The 18,223-nt window shown below is 37.3% G+C and overlaps 1 protein-coding gene and 1 long non-coding RNA gene across 10 annotated transcripts in view; one reads left to right on the top strand and one right to left on the bottom strand.

Moving 5' to 3' along the window:
- LOC144059154 (uncharacterized) overlaps positions 1-18,223 on the top strand; it is a 36,998-nt gene that overhangs the window by 5,957 nt on the left and 12,818 nt on the right. For 3 of the 9 annotated variants that reach the window (XR_013295572.1, XR_013295571.1, XR_013295573.1), the window contains exons 2-6: positions 3,591-3,774; positions 7,749-7,848; positions 9,827-9,935; positions 15,163-15,217; positions 15,584-15,662. This is a non-coding gene — a long non-coding RNA (uncharacterized LOC144059154). The remainder of the gene's footprint in view (positions 1-3,590; positions 3,775-7,748; positions 7,849-9,826; positions 9,936-15,162; positions 15,218-15,583; positions 15,663-18,223) is intronic. The other 6 variants (XR_013295574.1, XR_013295575.1, XR_013295578.1 and 3 more) reach the window with 5 other exon arrangements.
- Positions 1,102-18,223, bottom strand: part of pdgfc (platelet derived growth factor c) — a 39,420-nt gene continuing 22,298 nt past the window's right edge. The window contains exons 2-6 of the mRNA XM_077578064.1: positions 15,615-15,807; positions 10,914-11,094; positions 3,565-3,757; positions 3,110-3,327; positions 1,102-1,803 (exon numbers count right to left, since the gene is read on the bottom strand). Coding sequence (XP_077434190.1) covers positions 1,660-1,803; positions 3,110-3,327; positions 3,565-3,757; positions 10,914-11,094; positions 15,615-15,807 — 929 coding nt within the window. The 3' untranslated portion in view covers positions 1,102-1,659. The remainder of the gene's footprint in view (positions 1,804-3,109; positions 3,328-3,564; positions 3,758-10,913; positions 11,095-15,614; positions 15,808-18,223) is intronic.

The raw sequence follows: 18,223 nt of genomic DNA on the forward strand, positions 1-18,223 counted from the left end.
ATTTTTTTTAACATTACAGTACTTCTATTTTAAATTATTTAATAAGAAACTTTTAGTATTTAGTTTTGAAGTGTACTTTAGGAAATAAACATTTACAGCATATATGATGTTGGACATTATATATATTATTTACACAAAAATCCTGTCTGTATTTCTCCTCAAGTTTACTATTTCCATTAATGGCACCCACAATAAGAAACGAAAGACTTTATTTCAGAATTTTAGTACAATAAAATAAAAGTTGTTGCAGAGGGGAAAATAGATAAATAACTGAACATGAGTGAATGAAAAACATATTTTTAAAAAACTTATACAGGTAGAAAATGGAGGAGAGTCTAACTGTACAACGAAATTGGATGTTTTACACTTAAATGTCTTTTTTTTTTGACAAAGAAATAAATATTCGAAAGACGTAACTGACTCAAATGAAGCACCCACAGTCTCTTTGGTAGGAAAAAAAGGCACCCCGGCAAGGAAAGAAAAGCAAATGGAATATTTACACACGATGGAGGCTTTAGGATGATCCCTCGTTGCCAAAAGTTTTAGAACAGTGAGGCCATTTTGTTTACTTTTGCCATAGAATGGAAACAGATGGGTTGGACATAAAAAAAGAAAAAAGAAATATATCAAAATAGTGTATCAATTTAAAATTTACATTATAGAGTGGATATAAAAAGTTTACACACCCCCGTTGAAATGCCAGGTTCGTCTGATATTAAAAAAAATGACACAAATATAAATAATTTTAAACCCTTTTCCATTAATAATGTGACCTACAACGTGTGCATCAACAAACACAACAAAAAAGCAACTCTTTTCAAAACTAGGTTTGCACAAGTGTGCACACCCTCTTACAACACGGTTCGTGGCTGCGTTCAGAATGAACCAATCATAGACGCACACACCTGTCCCCATTTAAAGCACCTGTGATTAACCCCACCCAAGAGAAGTTCAGATGTTCTCGTAGGCTTTTCCCCTAATTTGAATCAGGAAGAAAAAGCCTACTAGAACATCTGAACTTCATTTGGGGTTAATCAGATTCCAAACAAGCACAGGCCCACTTATAAGAGGGTGTGCACACATGTGCAACCACATTTTCTCTTTATGCTTGCCCTCTCAAAGACTAATGATTTATCTTGATCTTATTTTTTTTTTAAACAGTTTTAAAACTGTGTCTAAATGTTTTATATCAACTGTGTGTTAATTTAGTGATTTAATATGACATTTTAACACCCCAAAATACAGTGGCAAAACAACAAAGGAGTTTAAAGGAGTGGCAAGAAGGTGAAGGCATTAGCTTGGCCGAGTCAATCCCCAGACCTAAACCCTATGGAGTGTGCTGAAGATGAGATTGAGGGGAGTTTGTTTTGATGTCAAACCCAGTTGTCGTGCCAGCGTCTGGCCTCTTGGCCTCGCTGTTCCAATACTTTTGGAGTGGAGCCAATCTCAAAAAGCACTCCCAACAAAAGAAGCTCCCATTTTCCGCGACACTATCAGCCCCCAAAAAGGCGAAGAATAGGCAAACTCCTTATCTCAAATTGTCTTCAAACACTTCAGATAGACTCCGGTGGAATTTGTAAGTCTCAGTATTTATTCCACGACGTTCCGCAGATTGAATCCGTCCCAATCTTGGTTTAACTTTCCTCGTCCAATTTGGCGTTAAGCGTGTCCGACGGGTGCGCTATTGTTGGCGTTATCGGCGTCCTTGCACGCGCACGCGCACTCTTCGTGGTGCTCCAAGGCCACGTCGGTCATGAACTTCTGCAGGCCTCGGCCTCCGCTGCGGTGCTTCAGCAATAGAACCTGATGGGAAGAAGGAAATGTGAAAATCATACAGTATACTATATATGAAACAATATTACACAACAATTAGAGGAAGTAAAATACTGTACATATACACACTAGAGCTGTCAAATGATTACATTTTCAAATCAGATTAATCACATTTGATTAATCACGATTCATCGCTTAATTAAAAAGGCTTTTTTATCAACATTTTTTGACCGCCAAATTTGACATAACCCTGTTATGTGTTAAGTGTTTTTTTTCTAATCAGTTAATTATTTGAATAATTTAAAATGGGGGAAAAAATGACCCCAATATTTTGACATGAACAAAATATTCAGAATGTCATACATAAACATTTATTAAATGTGTTACTTTAATGCATGTAGTTATGTTTATTGCTCAAACACAACCTGTGCTACAGTTAACGTAACCATCCACTGTCAAGTCAAGGATCATCTGCGGTTTAAAATGAATAGTGTGATTAATCGGCGTTAATCCATGATCAATGCAATCATTTTTTTGTGATGAATTAATTAGTTAACGCTTTAACTTTGACAGCTCTAATATATACACAAATATACATATGACAAGAACAATAATAATAATAATAATAATAAAGTTATTGCTTATTTCAGGTGGTTAGTGCTGCTGTTTTGGTTAGCAACTGAGTTGAAATGCAGTCAGATCTTTAATAATAATTGTAATTTTTTTCTCTATTTTCATTTAAGTGATTGATTTTCAGTATTTTTATTTTCATAAATAAAAAATATTTTCAAAATTATATCAACAGTATTAAAATTGGCCCCTTCATTGCACAATGATTGAACTTGAATTTAGATTTTTTTAAATTATAGAATTAAACAAATGTTTGATTCTATTTTACTTATATAAAGTGGTATTTATGTTATACTCATAATTTATGCAATATAAAAAAAATTATTTTAATTAATATATTATTAGTAGTACTAAAGTCCTTATTTTGATCATTAGTTTTTATTTTAAAATATTTGTTATCAAATTTTCAATGAATTTATGTTCTTAATTTAAGATTTTGAAATTATTACAATAATTGTGCATTATTTTGATAATTATTCAGCAGTAAGTTGATTCATTACATACAACAAATACAATTTTAATAAGATGATTGTTAAGTTAAATTGACAACGCAACATAAAATTAAGGTTAAGAAAGTTGTAACTTAACCTCATTGAGACCGAATACTGATTGAAATAGTTAACGGGTCAAATTGACCCGGAAAACTGATAGCTAACGAGTTGTAAAAAGATATTTATTTGGCTAGGACATGACTAAATGCGGCTACCTCGTGGTACTTCATGGTGACGCGGGCTGGCTGGCACTGGCAGTCGTAGCAGCGGTGCGCGCAGCAGGCGCAGTTCCCGCCGCAGCGCCTCACCAGGAGGCAGCTGGGCCAGAAAATGGCGTCGGTCCGTTTGAGCTCCTCGCGCAGCGACACGGACAGGTTGCGTGGCGTGCAGCTGTACAGTTGAGCTTCCTCCCAAATCAGGTTGAGGTCAGCTCCTTTTTGGCGGGAAAACAAAAACAGGAAGTCAAATATCAATTCATGTTTTTTTTTTTTTTTAAACTGACAGTACAGTGTTTGTTACACGACTATTTTCGAAATTCCACGAAATAAAGCTTCTCAACTATCGCCATCCTAGTTCCTTGGCGCCTAAACACTAATTTTGTCTAAATGAAGGTCCTGAATTAACTTCCCCATAGTTCCTTCTGTAATATGAAAAAAAAAATCTCCTTTACCTCTGGCTTTCTTGTTATGGATGAAGGATTTGCCGAGCACGTGCCACGTGGGTTTGTACAAGTCGTCCATGTCCAGCCGCCAGCGCTCGGGCTCCAAGTATTTCATCACCTCCTCCACCGTCCTCAGGCCCGACACGGCGGCCGACAGCTCCTGCAGATCCCGCTGGGACGAAGGCTCCGCTTCTGCTGGAATCTGAAAAGAAATAAAAGGTCAGTCAGAAGGTTATACAACTAAAAAGAGCTCCTCTCAGTCAGAACAAGTAGTATGTACTTTTTTGAAGCCATTTTTTGTCTTTTTCCATTTTCTTTTTGAAACATTATTTTTTTGATTAGTCAATTTTTAAGATGAAATTTCTTACTTTGATGATTTTTTTCCGAAGCTTTGCATTGTTAGAATTAATGATGTAACTATTTTTATATTCATATTTTAAACTTAAATTGTACATTAGCTATATGAACATAGATCTTTTTATTTTATTTTACATATATACATAATCTAAAAAATGGCTTATTTAAAAAAAAATCTTTAACAGTAATTTTATTCTTAAAATTCAAATCGTTAAACGATTAACGTGAACAGAGTGTTACAAAATGTTGTATTATTTATATTTCCATTATTTTATTATTTATTTAAAAAACAATTTGTATTTTTACATTTTATTTTAATTGTTACTTGATTTAGTAGTAATATAATAATGTTAAGAATAATACATACAAATAAACTACATGGACAAATATTCTTTAAAAAAAAGAGAGCAAAAACCCTTGAATGTCATCCTTCAACTCGAGCATACTCATTCATCATCAAAATGAAGGGTTGGACACTTGTTTTGGTTTTAATACAAACAGCAGTTAACTTTTTTCCTCCCACACTTGTATGACACTTCAAAATGTAAAAACATTGATGAGATGAAAGTTGTTGCGGAAGCCGATTAATATCCGTTTACAATATTTCACACTGCCTGTCATCTTGTAGGCCCACTTTTCATCCCGACATCTCCCCAAGAGGCTGCCGGACGGGGCGGCTTTATTCGTTTCTTCTCTGCTGAGCCTGCAGGCTACACACCGCAAAAGCGGACATGATTGATACGTGCGCGGCCGCTTCTTCCTAAAGGTCGAGACTCGCCCCATTCAAGCTTTCAGCGGCGTGATGACATTTAAGTCCACCGAGCTTTCTGCTCGGCGCTAATCTCGCGCGAGTGACAGCCGGGACGCAACAACACTGACAACATGGCTGCCTCAGGTGTGGAAGAAATGCTTGGGGGCGGCGTTTTGTGTTTTACGGCGAGTCATCAAACTTTAGCGCCATCAATTGCCCACAAGCAAGAACCAAATTTCAAATGCTTCATTAGTTAGTTTTGCCCATTTGTGGTTGAAATTTGGTAGCAAAAGATAAAGCCATAACCATCTGGAAAAGTGCAACATTATCCTGAACTGGCCACTTCAAACCAAAATGGCAGACCTCCTGTCTCTTTTCGGCTAGGGCTTCTTGAGACTTTTTTTGTGGGTCTATTCTTTATAAACAAGGTTACCAAATTTCAAATAGCAAAATCAAACTGGCTGCGAGGGCTGAATTTTCAAACCCGACTTACTTGAGTATCAAAAGTTCTGTCATCAAAATTTTCCATCAAGTATCAAGTACTTTAAAATGTAGTGCCACCCACCTGTGTAGTATATATGGCTCAAATTTGGTAAGAAAAAAAGGTAATTTGTTTAAAAAACAAACAAAACAAAAAAGCAAGTATGCAATTAGAAAACCCTGGATAAGGCCAAATTGACCTCAAAATGGCCGCTTTGAGCCAAGATGGCAGACTAGTGTGTTTTCAGACATGTCTTCAATATACTTTTTTTGGGCTCTACTAATGATTGACATGCCTACCAAATTTCGTTTAGCTAAATCAAACTGGCTGCAAGGGCTGAATTTTCAAACTCAACCTCATCGCGTTTCGTGTTTTATGCCGAGTCAGCAAATTTGGCCGCCATGATCCATCCCCGTGCAATGACCAAATATTAACTGCTTCACATTTTAAAGGCACCTACGCTCTATTTTACCGGGTTTAAATTTGGTAGCAACCAGGTAAAATCTCTAGAAAATATTGTCTTTTTAGGACCATTGTAAAATGGCCACAATAGAATTAAAAATCTAACCAAAATGGCAGATTTCCTGTATGTTCTCAGGCATGGCCTCTTGAGACTGTTTTTTGTGGGTCTGCTCCAGGGGCTGAATTTGACAAATACCCTGAGATTAGTTTTTCTGTTATTCCCATTGGAGGTACTAATGTGAAAACCACCTCCCATTAAGTCACATATTTACGTTCAAGAATATAAATATCAAAACCACTAATGAATTCCTCAGCTGTCCGAGGTCAGGATGGATATTCGGTGTTATTTTATACATCTATTTAGAGCTGTGAATCAAAACAGTTATTTCCGACCCCTTTTTAATACAGATGAGGTCAAGGAGTCTTGCAGCAAAATTCATACACAGGGTGGGGGCGGCCATCTGCCTCCACAATTAGTTCCAAGTTGTACAATAAAGTAATCAGGTCAATGAGAGTGCCCCACCACACACTGCTGTTGAGATAATAAAAGAAACTAGACAAAGTGCAATTTCTGCAGAAATTGCATGGGAATGCTTAAAGCTGAATACTAATAGGTGAATGCAAAGTTGAATGCATATGAAGTACATTGAAAGATAAATTATGTGAAAATGACAAAGTATTAATTGTAGTTTAAAGATAAATGAATAAAAAAAAACACCTGAACTGCAATCTGTCTAAGGTTGGATTCTGTGCCATTTTTCAGCATTACCACAATAAATAACTAAAAACAATGAAATAAAATACGAAAATATAAATGAATACTAATACAGTAAATATACTGTATAAAACCGAAAAAAACAACAACAACAGAAAACAAAGTAAAAACAAACACATTTTAGACTTAAAAAAAACAACTAATTTCTTCATCCAATCACATTTTCCGTCGTTTATAAAATCGCAGGACAGTTTCCCCTCTTTCCCACATGAATTTATGCATGTGCACTAAACTCCTACATGTTCTCCTGGGATTCCTCCTTAAGAGGCACTGCAAAAGGAAAAAAACAACCAAAAAAACTACACACATCTGAGGCCCATCTGTGCGGTGGCTGTAACGAGAGCGGCTCGTTAAGAAAGCTTCCAGTGTAGCATTTGGTTTCGCCGGAGCCTCGCTGAGATAAATCGACACGAGCGCAGAAGGCCGACATTTCTTGGCAGCGAGTAGCGGCAGTAGCGCGAGCGGCAAATTAGCCCGGCCTTGGCAGAGTCCAGCGACTGGAAGTCATTAACAGCCTATGAATTTTGACGGTGCAATCCTCTCCCAATTAGCGGCGGCGCGCACCCTCAGCCAGCAAGGCCCGCTGTGACTTCTTAACGGCTGCCAATTAAGATATAAACACACAGGCAAAAGACCGCCATTGATTTTGAAGGGTATCCTTTCAAAGATGCAGGAAATGGCCAAATAAGAGCCTAACATGGCCTCTTCAAACCAAGATGACAGTCTTCCTGTGTGCTTTAAGGCACACATTCTTGAGACTTTTTTGTGGGTCTACTCATGGGTAATGGACCTACCAAACTTCATGTTGCTAAGTGAAACTGGCTCCTGGGGCTGAATTTTCAAACCCAACTTATTAGCGTTACCCATTTCATGATGTCATCAAATTTCGCTGTCTCATTCCACTACACTTTGCCAACAAAAAAAGGCAGACTTACTTACTTCTTGTGTCTTTCAGGGTATCGCTTTTTGAGACTTTTTTTTGTGCGTCTACCGTCTACTTATGATTGACATACCCACCAAATGTCATGCAGCTAAGTAAAACTTGCACCGGGGACTAAATTTTCAAACTCAATTTCAAAGTTTGTTTTATATCCATTGGACCAAATTTCCCCTGGAAATTACTAAAATAAGGTTAAAATGGCTTCTTGAGCGTTTTTCTTTCGTGCGTTTATTTTCTGCCGACTAAAATGACGACGACTCGTCAAGAGAGGGCCTATAAAGACACACGTGGACAACTCTCTAGGCCGTTCTCATGCGCCGGCTAACCACTTCCCTGCAATCCGCTTTGCTTCCATTAAGCCACAAAATCTATTGTGCGTGAAATCATGTGGCTTGCGTTTTTTTCTTCTTTCCCTCTCCGTTCACAGTCTGCAATTGAGGTTGGCGTAAAAACAGACTCGGCAGTTTGATCCCGCCAACTCCTGCTGCACATAAGGGGAGACGGCCGACATGGATGTGAGTAATGAAGTACGAGAAATCACTAAACATCACATTTTTTATGATGTGTTTATAAATCAAGAAAATAGCACTATATAGTAAAAATAAACCCATCTTGTAGCAGGTTTCTGCCGACAAACTATGTAGAAGTGCATTGAGGTTCTTCGCTTCACAAAAGTAGTGCTCTGCTGCCGTCTTGATGACAAGGAACTATGTTGACATGAATATTCGCAACTTCATTTGGACAAAAGTAGTGCTTTAAAAGTTAAATTAATTTAAACCGTACGTTTACAAGAGTACTATTTTACACAAGCATCAGAGTGAGTGTGTGTGTGCATGTGAGTACTTTTACGCTGGTTTCAAGTGTCGCCTCCTCCTCCTCAGTGTTTTAACAAGCCGACTGCCAAAAATGGCTTCCTGTCAATGACAGAGCGGCACTTGATGGGCCCCCGTGTGGCTTCCTGCGGGTTCCGGTAGCTGGGAACAGAGCGCCGCTGTTCTACCGGGCAAAGTTCAAAGAGAAGACAGGAGGGATAACATTTTCGCAAGATTTTTGCCCCTGAATGAGACTCGGAAGTCGCTCTGATGGGCAGTGGTGGTGGCTGATAACTGCGGAAATTGATAATGAGTAGAAATAATAATAAAGCAACGAAAATGTAGAAGCAAAAAAGAAAAAAGAAAAAGTAAAACAAACATTTAAAAAAGCAAACAAATTTGCTCAGAGTTCGGGAATAAAAACTCATTTCTAACATATTTTTTCCCAGTTTTCCTGAATGCAACACAAAGATCCAATCACATTGCTGTGACGTCTTCCCATGATAAACAGAATGACAAAATAATCCACAGAATACCAAAAAAAAGTCCACACCATGATTGGTGCAATCGAGTGTCAATATTCCCAGTTTCTTCAACGCAACATGTGAGCTGCATACACTACTTATACAATTAGAGCCTTTAAAAAAAAAATTTTTTTACCCCAACTCTTTCTTATTAACTCTTTGACTGCCAAAAACGTTAAATAACGTTTCGTAAAATCCTATGGAGGAGTGCCAAAGACGTTAAAAGACGTTTTTTTCCAAAACAGGTGAAACTAACCATTTTCTATTGTTGATTACTCAAAAACGGAATAAGGTAGAAACAAACTTTTTTTTTTCTGATGGAAGATGAGAGTCCAATCTTGTTTTGGCAGTATGTGTGTTTCCATAGTCCAAACACACAATTTTCTATGGACCTTGAAAGATCAGTCAAAATGCTTAAAATCGGCTGGCACCCACGGCATCCCTTTTCTGAAAACGTCTGGCAGTCAAAGAGTTAAAAATACATAAAGTAATGTCCATTTTTCCTAGTTTATTGAACACATCATAAGCGTCTAATCAGATTGCCCTGATAAGTAATCCCCCCAAAAAATAATCCACAAAATTATTGGTCAAACACAGCATACAGCACACTCAGGAGCTATTTTTCCCAGTATTCATGAATACAACATATGTGCTGCATACACTAGTGCTTCACCCTCATGACAAAATGTGACGTCCACTGTTGCGATGTTTCATGAACGCTTCACAAGCATCCAATCAGATTGTTCTAGAGTCCTCAAACAGAACAAATGTAAATAATCTATATATATATATATAAAAAAAAAACGTTTACATCTCCAATCAGCCTTTTTCCCAGTTTTTTTTTAACGCAACACGTAAACTGCATACATTGGTTATTATTAGCCCATTTTATAGTCGGTTTCACGCCGCCTTATAAGTGACAGACGAGCCATTGTGACGTCGTCCCATGTCGCTTTATGACTTGAAGAAAGGTGAACGGAAAGGTCGCCCGAGACTATCAATCTCGCAATATTAAGGTGTAAAAAGAAACGGTTGCTGTATATATATTGTATATCACAGAGCTAAAGATAGCAAGACATTAGGAGGGGATATTACTTTGGAGCAGGATCCAAATAATGGACAATTTAGGAAAGTAGTCCAGTCTCTCTTAATGCCCACTTTCATTTCAGGGGTCTCAATAGAAGTCGCGCAGGGTCGAGGACCCTCAACGAGACACTTTGTTCCCTGCACAAGGTCACTGCTTTCATAGGAAACAATAACCTTTGGATCATCTGGATGGTGAGTCGATAAGAGTGCAGGTGCAAGACATTAAAGAGCTTGTTGGAAAAAGTCAATTTCTTGGTCATTTGTACAAAGGAAAGCAAATAGAAATAGGAACTAAAATAACAATAACAAGAAATATAAATAACAAATAAAATACAACTACATGAAAATAAACTCTGAAAATGAAAAATAAATAAATAAAATATGAATAAAAAAAATTAAGAAAAAAAATTAAGTAAAAAGATATGATAAAATACAAAAATAAAAAAAATAACATGAAAACTACTAATGTTAAAATTATTTATAAACGTTAGTAACAGTACATTTACAAACAAAACCAACATCTAAATACTCAAATACAAATAAAACAAATATAAATCCTAATATATAAAAAGATAAAATACAACCTACAAATTCAAATTAAATGCAACTAACAGATATAATGCAAATACAATAAAAAAAAAACGCTAATAAAATAGAAATGATTAAAAAAAACATTAAACTAAATAAATAAACCCTACTAAAAATCCAAAGTACTCGTAAAAATAAATTGATGAACGCCACCTAATAAAAAAAATGTAAATGAATACAACACAATGAAAGAAATACTACATAGAAATAAAAATTAATAGTACTGATAAAAATTAGTTTGAGGTAAGCCCCGTTTCTCAGAAGCTTGAAATCATTCCTGGGAATGTTGACATTCTGGTTTTATCTGCGTAATAAAAACTAATGAGCTGACCCCGTTCGTCCTGTGCAACTTGATGAACAAACTAAACGCACGCTCCGTTTTAATTTGTCGTTCAAATGCTTGGAAGCAGAATCAGAAAAATATAATTGCCAATTTAGCGCACATATTAGACTGTTAATGTTGTTTCCACCTTAGATCGCTGATGAAGTGAAATGAAATCAGTAAATCACGAGCCTATTTTCGACTTCATGCACGCTCAAATGACAATTGGCATGTTTCTGCTGGCATGACGTGATTCTCACCGCTGGCTGGACGGCGTAGCGGATAAGGAAGCCCGGCTCGGATGGGAAGTACTCGTCCGAGACGAAGCGGACGCGGATCTGATTGCTTTTGGAGAGGTGGGCCGCGGCGGCCGCCTGCGACCCGCACCAGCGGCCCAGGATGCTCCCGTTGCTCGGATCCTCCAGCTCCACAAAGTCATACCTTCAAAAAAAAACAAAAAAAACATCAAAACATTGCATTTACACTGAAATTGCCAGCAAAATAGCGGAATAGCTACAAATCGTTAACTCTTTGACTGCCAGACGTTTTCAGAAACGGGATGTCGCCAGTGCCAGCCGATTTAAGCATTTTGACTGATCTTTCAAGGTCCACAGAAAATTATGTGTTTGGACTATGGAAACACACATACTACAAAATGAAAGATTGGACTCTCATCTTTCATCAGAAAAAAAAAGTTTGTTTCTACCTTATTCCGTTTTTCAATAATCAACAATAGAAAATGGTTAGTTTCACCTCTGTTTTGAAACAAACGTCTTTTAACGTCTTTGGCACTCCTCCATAGGATTTTACTTAACGTTATTTAACGTTTTTGGCAGTCAAAGAGTTAAAAATGTAAAAACATTACAAGTCGCTAACTCGATAGCTAAACACATTAATGGTTTGCCAGCCAAAGCACAGTATGGTCACCATAAGCTGTATCAAGCATGCATGTAACTCTAAAAAAAAGTTGGGTCAAAAATGGACCGATTCACTACTTGGGTTAATTGCAACCACATTTCTGGTTTGTTTTCCACAAAACATCCCAAAATTTCTTTGTTTAGTATAAAATAACCCCAAAAATGGGGTCTTTATGCACCCCCCCAACCCCCCCCAAAAAAGGAACATTGGTTCTAATTGACTCAAGAAGTGCAATTTTTTATTGTTATTTTTTACCCAAATTGGGTTATTTTAGACCCAGCAACTAAATGGATGGATGGATGGATGGCTGCTGAATGAATAGATGGATGATGGATGGGTGGGTGGATGGATGCTAAATGGGTGGATGGATGGATGGACAGACAGGTGGATAGATGAATGATGGACGGAAGGATGGATGACAGCTATATGGATGGATGGATGGATGCCAGATGAGTGGATGGATGGAAAGCTAAATGTTGGATAATGGAGGTGTGGATGGATGATGGATAGCTAAATTAGTGGGAGGGTGGATGGATGGATGGACGGATGGACGGACAGACAGCTAAATGGATGGATAATGGATGAATGAACAGACAACTAAATGGATGGATGCATGGGTGGATGGATATATACTGTAGATAGACAGTGGCTAAATAGATAGATGGGTAGTTGGATGGATGGATGGATGATAGAAATCTAAACAGATGGATGATGACTGGATGGCTGGCGGACTGCCTGGATGTATACATGATTGACAGCTGGATGAATGGAAAAATGAATAGATAGATGCCAGATGGATGGCTAACTAGATGAATGATAGGTAAATGGATGGATGAAAAAATGAATGGATAGATGCCAGATGGATAGCTAAATGAATGAATGGATGGATGATATCCAGTATGTAGCTAAATGAATTGTGGCTGGATGGAAAAGGTAATTAAATGGATGTTAATGTAGCCTAATAGACAGCTAGAATGTGATAGACAGAAAGAGATAGCTATATAAATATCTAACTAGCTAGCCCGCTAGCTCGCTAGCCTCCTTGGCGACCATTAAAACCCGTCACGCGAGTGCCGTAACAGGCAACCGCATGCTGCCTCATACCCCTAAGGCCACACGTTCGATCCCCGCCTCCTCCCACAAGACGACACATCAAAGCGTCCTTGAGCAAGGCAATGACCTTCGACCTTTCCCGCTGTCGCCACCATCTGCGCCGGAAACGTGAATAATACTCATAAAACCCCCATAAAAGCAGTGGTGGCAGTATGACGATCGATAATCGCGCCAGTGGAAGTTTTGCAAGACTTTTTTGTGGCGACAGATGGCTCATCGATAATGCAGCACGCTGAGATCATTATGTGCTGGTGAACCACAATGGAACAAATATGTTGACATCAAGTAGCATTTACATTCTTTGTGAGGACATATACAACTGGAAATAATCCACAAAGTAAAAAATAAATAAAATAGCACAATAGAAATAAACAGAAGTGACTACAAACAAGGATTGGAGCCCTTTTGTTGTTGTAAAGCGCCTTAATGAAGCTCCTCAGTGCATGTCAGAATGTGCAGACGAGAGCACTGTGAATGGAATGTAAATGTGTGTGCGTGCGTGCGTGTTTGTGTGTGCAGATGATTGGATGCCGCATTCATCATGCGGCAACCTGGGATGCAATCAAATGCCTCGCGGCCTCACTTGCACTGGGTTGACCCCAGCAAAAAAAAAAGGTCGCTCTTATTTGCCCGACGGCCTCCGCGGTGACGATTACTTCAGGCTACGTCCACATGTGCGCACAGATACTTTTTGGAGATGTTTTTTTTTTGAGGAAAAAAACACATTTATTGCATTTTAAATGTTAATGCCTTTAACAGGTCTTCATTAAAATATTCATATTTCTTTATTCCAAGAAAGTGATAACTTAAATAGCTTGTTTTAACTTTGGCTTAATTTTTTTTCTTCATACTTTATGCATTGTGTAAGTCTTCTCTTGCATGCTTTTATTTTATTTTATTTTATTTCCTGTATCCGCTAATGCTACTGGAACAAATTTTCCCATTATGGAGTTAATAACAATTATCTTATCTGATTATTATTCATTTAGTAATATAACAATAATATTGACTTATTTAATTTAATAAGGTTTGTGGTTTCTGTTTATTTTTTCAAAATTGAAATAAAGAGTATATAAATTAATAAAAAATAAAATAGCCTATTAATATTTGTAAATTAATAATTTCATTTTAGTGAGTTTATGAAATTATGTTGAGTTTATTTTTTGATTTAATAGCTTTTTAAAATGGTTATACTAAAAGTTAAATTTAATATGAATTTAAGTGAAGTTATACAAAAAATAATTTCACAATAATTTCATAATTGATTTATTTGATAATATTTTTTAATACAACATATTTTCTTACACTAAATTGTTAAAATATCTGTTTCATAAAATATGTTATAGTTTTTTTGTTAAAGAAATATTTTTACATTAGCAACATCAAAATACTTATATTTAATATATACTGTAAAGTTATAAGATTAAAACTATATTCAAATATATAATTTAGTCTTTATTTTTTTCTAGTTTATTCTATAAATATTTCCAAAACAATAACAAAAAATATGAAAGCATAATAAAAATAAATTTATGAAAAAAATTTACATACATCTAACACATCTCTTAATATTTGTATAAAACAATTCTCTTGGATATGGGCTCTTGAAAAAAAAATTGGTCCAATGACATCCTCATTTCATCCCGCATTATCTCCTTAGATTAGATGGTGATTTTCTTATGAAGGACAACACAAATACACATTTGACCTGCTTGAAATTATAGGTTGGCCATTGCAGAGGTGAAAATAAACAAGCCTGCAGTATTACTTGTCATCCTTTAGGGGGCTCTCCAGGCGTGAATAGCCTGGTGTTTACCACCCTCAAATCCTTCCTCTTCCTTCTCCTCTTCCTCATCTATCCATCCACCTTGCCCTGATTTGTCTCCTGCGTGACATCCAGTCAGTGGTGATATACTAGCGAAAACGCACACACAACCGCCATTGATTGGCTCCTCCTTTAAATGAAATGGCAAAAGAGGGAAACGCGAGCCGTTATTGAAAATGACCCGCGCGATAAAACAGATGTAGTGTGTATGCACACCCGTGTGTGTGTGTTATTGTTACCCGCCGCTTGTAATAACACAGTCCGAGTCATATACGATGCTGCATAATTTTCAATATTCGCGAGCGTCCAAAGCAACAGGAAGAGGCGAAGTTTTATGAGAATTAGCAGAAGTCTCACAAGACTTGAGAAAGTCTCATGATTTACTGGAAGCCTCAAAAGTTTTTGTTAGAAGAATTATTTCAAGAAAAAAGGTTTTTTTGCATGATTTATGAAAATTCTCACATGATCTTATGCAAGTCTTTAAGAAACTCTTGCAAGATTCAGTGGAATTTGGCTACATTCTTCTAATGTTTGATGACGTATCGCATGACTTTGCAGACTTCTTTCAAGATAAAGGGAGTTTCACATTATTCAGCAAAAGTCTCATGAGATTTCATAAAATTCCGTTTATTGTTTTTTGTTTTTTTTTGCAGATGTCTCAAGACCGGAGAAAGTCTCATGACGGAGCGGAGTTCTTGCAATATTTGAGTAAGTCTTAAATTACTTTGTAGAGGTCTTGCTTAATTTTGCATGAGTCTTATAAGATTTGAGAAAGTCTTTTGTGACTTCTCCCATGATAGAAGTGTTCTCGTAGAATTTAGCAGAAGTCTCACAAGATTTCAGAAAGTCATGTAGCGGAATTCGCTTGATTTTTTTCAAAGTTTTATATGATTTTGCAAAAGTCTCAAGTTTTGGTCAAGTTTAGCAGAAGTTTTAGTTTTGGATTTAGTAGCATTCCCAGTTAGAGGAAGTATTGTGTGATTTAGTAAAACTCTTGCCTGGCTTGATTGATGCAGTAAAACTCTCACAACAGGAGGAAGTCTCAAAATTTCTATTTCTATTACCTCAACCAAGGAATCACCACATCCAAAGGGTGTGTCCTTACTTGCATATTCCGTCCTCGGGGTCTTCCAAGCCAAATTTTTCATCAAAGGTAAGCTGAATCCTCATGTTGCTCGCCGCCACCAGTCTCCACACCAGCACAATGTTTCTGGGATAAGTGCGAGGGAAATCCGGGCTATGGATGGCGCCTTCTCCAGACACTGTGATCACCTTCTCCTGATGGGACTCCTGCACCCCTACAAGAGAAAAACAAAAAAAAACAAATGAAGGGATGCTTGCACCTCAAAATGGCGGGAAACTGTAAAATGATTTTGGCTTCTCAAGGCATGCTGACAGGATATGCTAAATTAGCATGTGTTTATTTCATCATTCGTAGCCGTGTAGCATCAAATGATGAGGTTTCTCAAGTCTCGCCTTCGAGCACAGCATGGCCATGATTGGCCAGCTGCAATTGGTGCGTCTCAAGTGTCAATCATGACAGCAGCACGTCCTCAAATGTTACAATTAAAAGTTAGCCAATTTCAGTCATCCTGTTAGATATTTCTAGTAGAAAGAATTTTAAAAAAATTCAGTAGAAGTCTCACATAATTTAGAAGACGTCTTGCATAATTTAGAGGAAATGTCATGATTTGAGGAAGTTTCGTGTGAACGAGTGGGACCCTTTGTGCGATTTGAAGTTTTGGGATTTAGCAGAATTCTCACAAGACTTAAAAAAAAAAGTCTTGCCTGATTTAGAAGAATAATTGGCAAAGTCCCGTGTGATTTTGTAGCATTCATACAAGACTTGAAGTCGCGCATGAGTACACGGAATTCTCACAAGTGTTGAGAAATTCTTGCGTGACTTGCAGGAAATCTCACACGATTAAGGAAAATCTCATGCGATTTAGTGAAATTCTGAGAATTGTGATATTCTTTTGCAGCACTTGAGAAATTATTGCGTGATATAGCAGAAGATAGATCTGGCAAGATGCAATGAAGTCTTGTAGGATTAACAGAATTCTTGTGCATTCATTTGGAAAAGTCTCACACGATTTTCTAAAGTCTCCTGTGATTTAGTGAAACTCTAAGAATTGTGAAATTCTTGCAACAGAAGACATATCTGGAAAGATTAAATAAAAGTCTTGTATGATTAACAGAAAGTCGCGCGTGAACTTGGAAAAGACTCATGAGATTTTCTAAAGTCTCGGGATTTAGTGGAATTCTCAATTAAGAATTATATTTGATTCAGATGGAATCTTTGTGATTTGCCGAAAATAACATTTCTTCAAGATTTTGAAATTGTACTTCAACACCAAATACATAACAACAATATGATATCAGTGTGGTGTATAAATCACACTTTAATGTACTTATTTTGCTCTTAAACTGTGAACCAAAGCAGCACAAAAGTGTCTTTTTTTTTGCCAGTGAGCAACGACAGTGTCAAACTTGTAATCACTGCAGCGTTTCCTACGCGTATAAACAGCACAAAAGGCGCTAAGGTCACTGGAAACTCTTCAATCAGTGCACTCTCTAAAATGACTGCTCATATTATATTCCTCCAAACAAGCAGATCCATCCTGCTGATGGAAATTGCTATTGGTGTAAGCTTTTTGCCCCCACGGTGGATGCCTTTCCAGACACATTCATAACTGAGAAACAAGTGGCTGTGATTCATTCTTAGCTCGCGTGCTTCAGTAGATAACAAGAGAGCAAAAGCGTTGTGAATAACACACACCAGCAGACCTTAATGGGCAGACTTCGATTGATCAACATCGATTCACGTATCACTAATACCGTGATACAGGCAAGGGTATTGAGATTCATTAATTCCATAGAATGAGATGATCGGATGATCATCATAAAAATGTGTAGGGAGGGAGTAAGCGGAATTCCACCTTTTTTGGGGGGACAATAATAATTGGGCGTATTAGGGCCACGTATAAATATATATTTTTTTAGAGGGCGGGGGCAATATTCAGAGAAAAAAACTCCTAATTTTGCCACTTTATTAAGTCGCAAATTTACCACTTTATAAAGTGGCAGATTGCGAGGAAAAAAACCTCATAAAACTTACGACAAATACACGTACAGAGGTGGCAAATCCAGGTCCAGAAAGTAAAAACCCTGCCACAGTTTGGCTTTAGCCATTGATGCTGGCTAGCTAGCTAGCTAGCTAACTCCCTAGCAGGTAAACGAGCACCATGGGAGCTAGCTAGGGAGCTAGCTAGCTAGCACCTGGGGCTAAAGCTAAATTATGGCTAGGGTTTTTACTTTCTGGACCTGGATTTGCCACCTCTGTAGACGTAGCATACTACTAGGATGTTTATGCCAATACTTTTTGGACGGGTTTTCAAATAAGGAGATAGTAATGGCTTTAACCATATCATGTTAAGCGTTCGCACTTTGAAGTATTGGGTACTGCCAGCGACAAAGACGCTTCACTTTGCGAAGGTTCACACCCTGAGGATCAAGTATTAAAGGTAATTTGTTAAAATATTTTCTTGTACATTTATGTTTCCAGAATAATTATTTACACATTCATACATTTTTAGTAAGTAACTAAGTAAATGTATCGAATTTGCTGCTCTTCGTCATTCACTTGCATTTACCTAAAGTATTCTAGCATCTGATTGGATAGTGTTAGTCCGCTGATAGGGGATCAGGAAGTGT

The sequence above is a fragment of the Vanacampus margaritifer genome, chromosome 10 (assembly GCF_051991255.1).
Source record: "Vanacampus margaritifer isolate UIUO_Vmar chromosome 10, RoL_Vmar_1.0, whole genome shotgun sequence".
NCBI classification, from domain to species: domain Eukaryota; kingdom Metazoa; phylum Chordata; class Actinopteri; order Syngnathiformes; family Syngnathidae; genus Vanacampus; species Vanacampus margaritifer.